The sequence below is a fragment of the Mandrillus leucophaeus genome, unplaced genomic scaffold (assembly GCF_000951045.1).
Source record: "Mandrillus leucophaeus isolate KB7577 unplaced genomic scaffold, Mleu.le_1.0 Scaffold659, whole genome shotgun sequence".
In the NCBI taxonomy this organism is placed as follows: domain Eukaryota; kingdom Metazoa; phylum Chordata; class Mammalia; order Primates; family Cercopithecidae; genus Mandrillus; species Mandrillus leucophaeus.
The window spans coordinates 761,449-764,655 of record NW_012107130.1 but is presented as its reverse complement, the minus strand read 5'-3'; the positions used below and the strand labels follow the sequence as shown (position 1 = coordinate 764,655).

The 3,207-nt window shown below is 44.5% G+C and overlaps 1 protein-coding gene across 1 annotated transcript in view; it reads left to right on the top strand.

The window, feature by feature from the left end:
* The first annotated feature begins 2,271 nt into the window (after positions 1–2,271).
* The window catches only part of GPC3 (glypican 3), a 461,965-nt gene continuing 461,029 nt past the window's right edge, over positions 2,272–3,207 (top strand). Inside the window, exon 1 of the mRNA XM_012001312.1 lies at positions 2,272–2,309. Coding sequence (XP_011856702.1) covers positions 2,279–2,309 — 31 coding nt within the window. The 5' untranslated portion in view covers positions 2,272–2,278. The remainder of the gene's footprint in view (positions 2,310–3,207) is intronic.

Sequence of the window (3,207 nt, the reverse complement as noted above, 5' to 3'; positions counted from 1 at the left end):
AGCACATCCTTTTGTGTTTCTAGACTGATTGTTTCTCTTTGTCTCTACTAGCTGAAGAGTAAGGATGAATCACTGGCCTTACTTCTAACACAAGGAAGGGAACCTTGAAAGATAAGACAGTTGTTTATGTAAAAGAGGAAAAGAAAACCCAGTCTTAATTCACAGTCGCCCATTTGGGCAGTATATAGTATGTGATGTAACAAATTGTATGCTTTGGTTAAGGAACTGGATTTTCATCAGTAAAATTCCAAGTTACTGGGTAGGCAGGGCGGACAGCTGCTCATAGCTTTCCTCCATGTCAGTTTCAGTGCCTGAAATTCTGCTATTAGAGTCATCGCTTAGGGAGTAGAAGGTTAGAAAGTCTTTGAGAGGCACTTATAAAAATGGAACCACTCCTTAAACCTAGCAAGTTTTATTAACTTTTACCTTAGGTTGGCTAAAAGCTCTGAAGTAGCCGCTTGGAGGGGCAGCAGAAGCTTTTAGGCCAAAGAAATATTTTCCAAAACCTCAGGGCCAGCTTGCCTATGACAGCCCAAAGCCTAGTCATTCACATATCACCCCACATATTTTGTTATATCTTCATATTCCCATTACAATTAAATATTTTTCTTCAAACCAGTTCACATTTTTATTGAAATAAATGTATCATGGCACCAGCTACTTAGTTTTGTCCTAACAAAATCATGGGTTGGATGTACTAGTTACATATATTTTTCCTAATCCACCATTAAAATAAATATTTATTAAAATGAAGAGCAAAAACTTCACTGGTCCACTTCAGTTAACCCAGGGATTCACACACTTCACTTTGGAAAGCACTGACCTAGCTCATACAAAGTATATTAAATATAAAGGCATGTATTAAAAATAAGTCACATTCCCCTTTTTCCAGGTACTCAATACCCAGTAGTTGAAAACAACTGTTGCCTTTGTAGTTAGTTGCATGAGCTCTGGAAGATCATGAATTTATGGGAGGTCATGTCTTCCTCTGCAAGGTCATGAAATTCAATCAATGCTTGCCTTCCAATCTGCCCTTTGGTCACAGGGCTCCACAGGTGGAACATATCAAACTCACCAGCCAAATTATGACTCTTAATTGGTGTTTCTTTTAAAGTGGATATGTCATTTGTCAAATGTTCAATGCAGGCGCAGGCCTAGCCCCAGGCAAAATTATGAAGTAGGAGAAGAATGCCAGATACATTGGCCGCACTCAAATGTTTGTTGAAAAAAGAGTGAATGGGCCCTCCGTCCTTGACTCCTTCTCTCCCATCCCCCATATCCACTAGGTCATTATACCCTTTTAACGCTATATGCTAAATATCTCCAGTAATTTTTTTCCATTTCCAAATCTTCTCTGCTACAGGACTTTATCATTTCTTGTCTGAATTATTTTCACAGCCTCTGAACTGGTCTCCTTGCTTCCAATCATTTTCCTTCTCCAAGCCATTCTCCACAGTGCTGCTGGAGAGATCTTTTAATCAGGCAAATGTGATCACGGCGCCCCCTTCCCCCACCGTGCTGAAAATTTCCTTAAGTGGTTCCCCAGGCTCCTCCACATGGCTTCAAGACTGCATAATCTGGCCCTTGCTTACCTCTCTCACCTTAGCTCTTCCAACTCCCCAACATGAAATCATTACTTGCACCTCCCACCTTCCAAATGGGCCATGCCAAGCCCTCTCCCCTCAGTGTCTTTGTTTACACTGCTTTCTTTGCCTCAGCACCCTTCTCCCCATCTGCTTGTCTCACCTAAACTCCTACTGGTCTGAGTTTAGGTCATCATCTCCGGCACGCTTTCTCCGATTCCCCCTCTTAGTAACCCTTAGAACTTTCTTATCTTAGCATTCACACAGTGGGTTAACATTCGACTTGGTTGTTTTCCCCATTAGTTTGCAGTTCTTTGAGGTCAGGTACCACGGGTTGGTTAATCTTTGTATCCTCATTGTCTGTTTGTAATCTACAGTGCCTGGAACACAGTAGGAGTTCAAATATTTGTTACCGAATGAATAAATGGATAAATGAACTTCCACCGTGACCTTCCTCTCTCTGTCTCCCTTCTCAGCCCATGGGTCCTGGAACACAACCTCCTCTCCCCTGACCTTGCACACCCCAGACAATTTCCTGGTGCTGAGGTTCTCCCTCAAAACCTACTTTCACCTAGGTCAGAAACAAAACCTCAGATGACAAACTAATTCATGCAGAGGTGTTAAGTAATTTCATCATACAAATACTTATTGAGTTCTCTAGTGGAGTAGGGTGTGGAGGATCATGAAAAGAATCCATGCTAAAGATCCCTCCTTACCAGCATATAGGCAATGACCAAAATGTATTCCTCCTCGGAGAGATATTTGATTCTCAAAGAACTGGATTTCTAATGGTGAAATCTAAGCAGGAGAGCTGGGATTTGGGTGTAGAAGATCTTTCAAATAGCCTTCTACTCCATCTATGAAATAGGCTAGCTTTGGCTCAATAAATTTGCTGTGTAATGATTTTCTAATGAGTTAGGCTAGCTTTAAGCCCCTGGTTATTTCGTTGTAACTAGTTAGGCTTTGCCTCTTGAAGGGCCACCTGGGACTCTCGTGCAGTAGATTTTCTTTTAACGCCCCAGAATCAGGTGCTTTCTCTGACTTTGTGTGGCTCTATTGAATCAAATCTAGCAAGCCACAGGGGCTTTCAGACTCTTAAGATACAGTATTCAAAGGTGAGGCAGGTTGTGAAAAGCCCAGTGGTCCCTGGCTGTTCCTGAACGTGACTATTTGCGGGTTGGCTTTGAGAACCTGGTCAGAGCTGCGTTAGGAAAACGGTTCGCGGGAAGCTCCTCAGAGAGTAGAATGAGGAGGTGGATTTTGTGTGAAGGAATACCTTGTGTGGCTCTGTTGGCCAGGAAAGAGCTGGCACAGGCTGAAAGAAGGCCTGTGGCGAAGCGGAGGGGCACCTAAGCCAGGGACCCCCACCTGCCCCCAGGAAGGATGAAAAGGAGGCAAAAATCCTAAAGGGAAAAGCCCTCCAGGCTGTAAGCCAATGAGCGGCGGGAAGGAGGAGTGAGGCTGGGGAACTTCTCCCAGAGCCAGTCAGAGGGGACGGCTGCTGGGAAGCCAATCAGCGCGCTCGAGCCTGCAGCCCCTCTGCAGTAGTTATGCCAGAGCGCCCTGTGTAGAGCGGCGGCGAAAGGGCAGCTTGGCTCGGCTGCCGGGAGCCACCGCGCGCGCT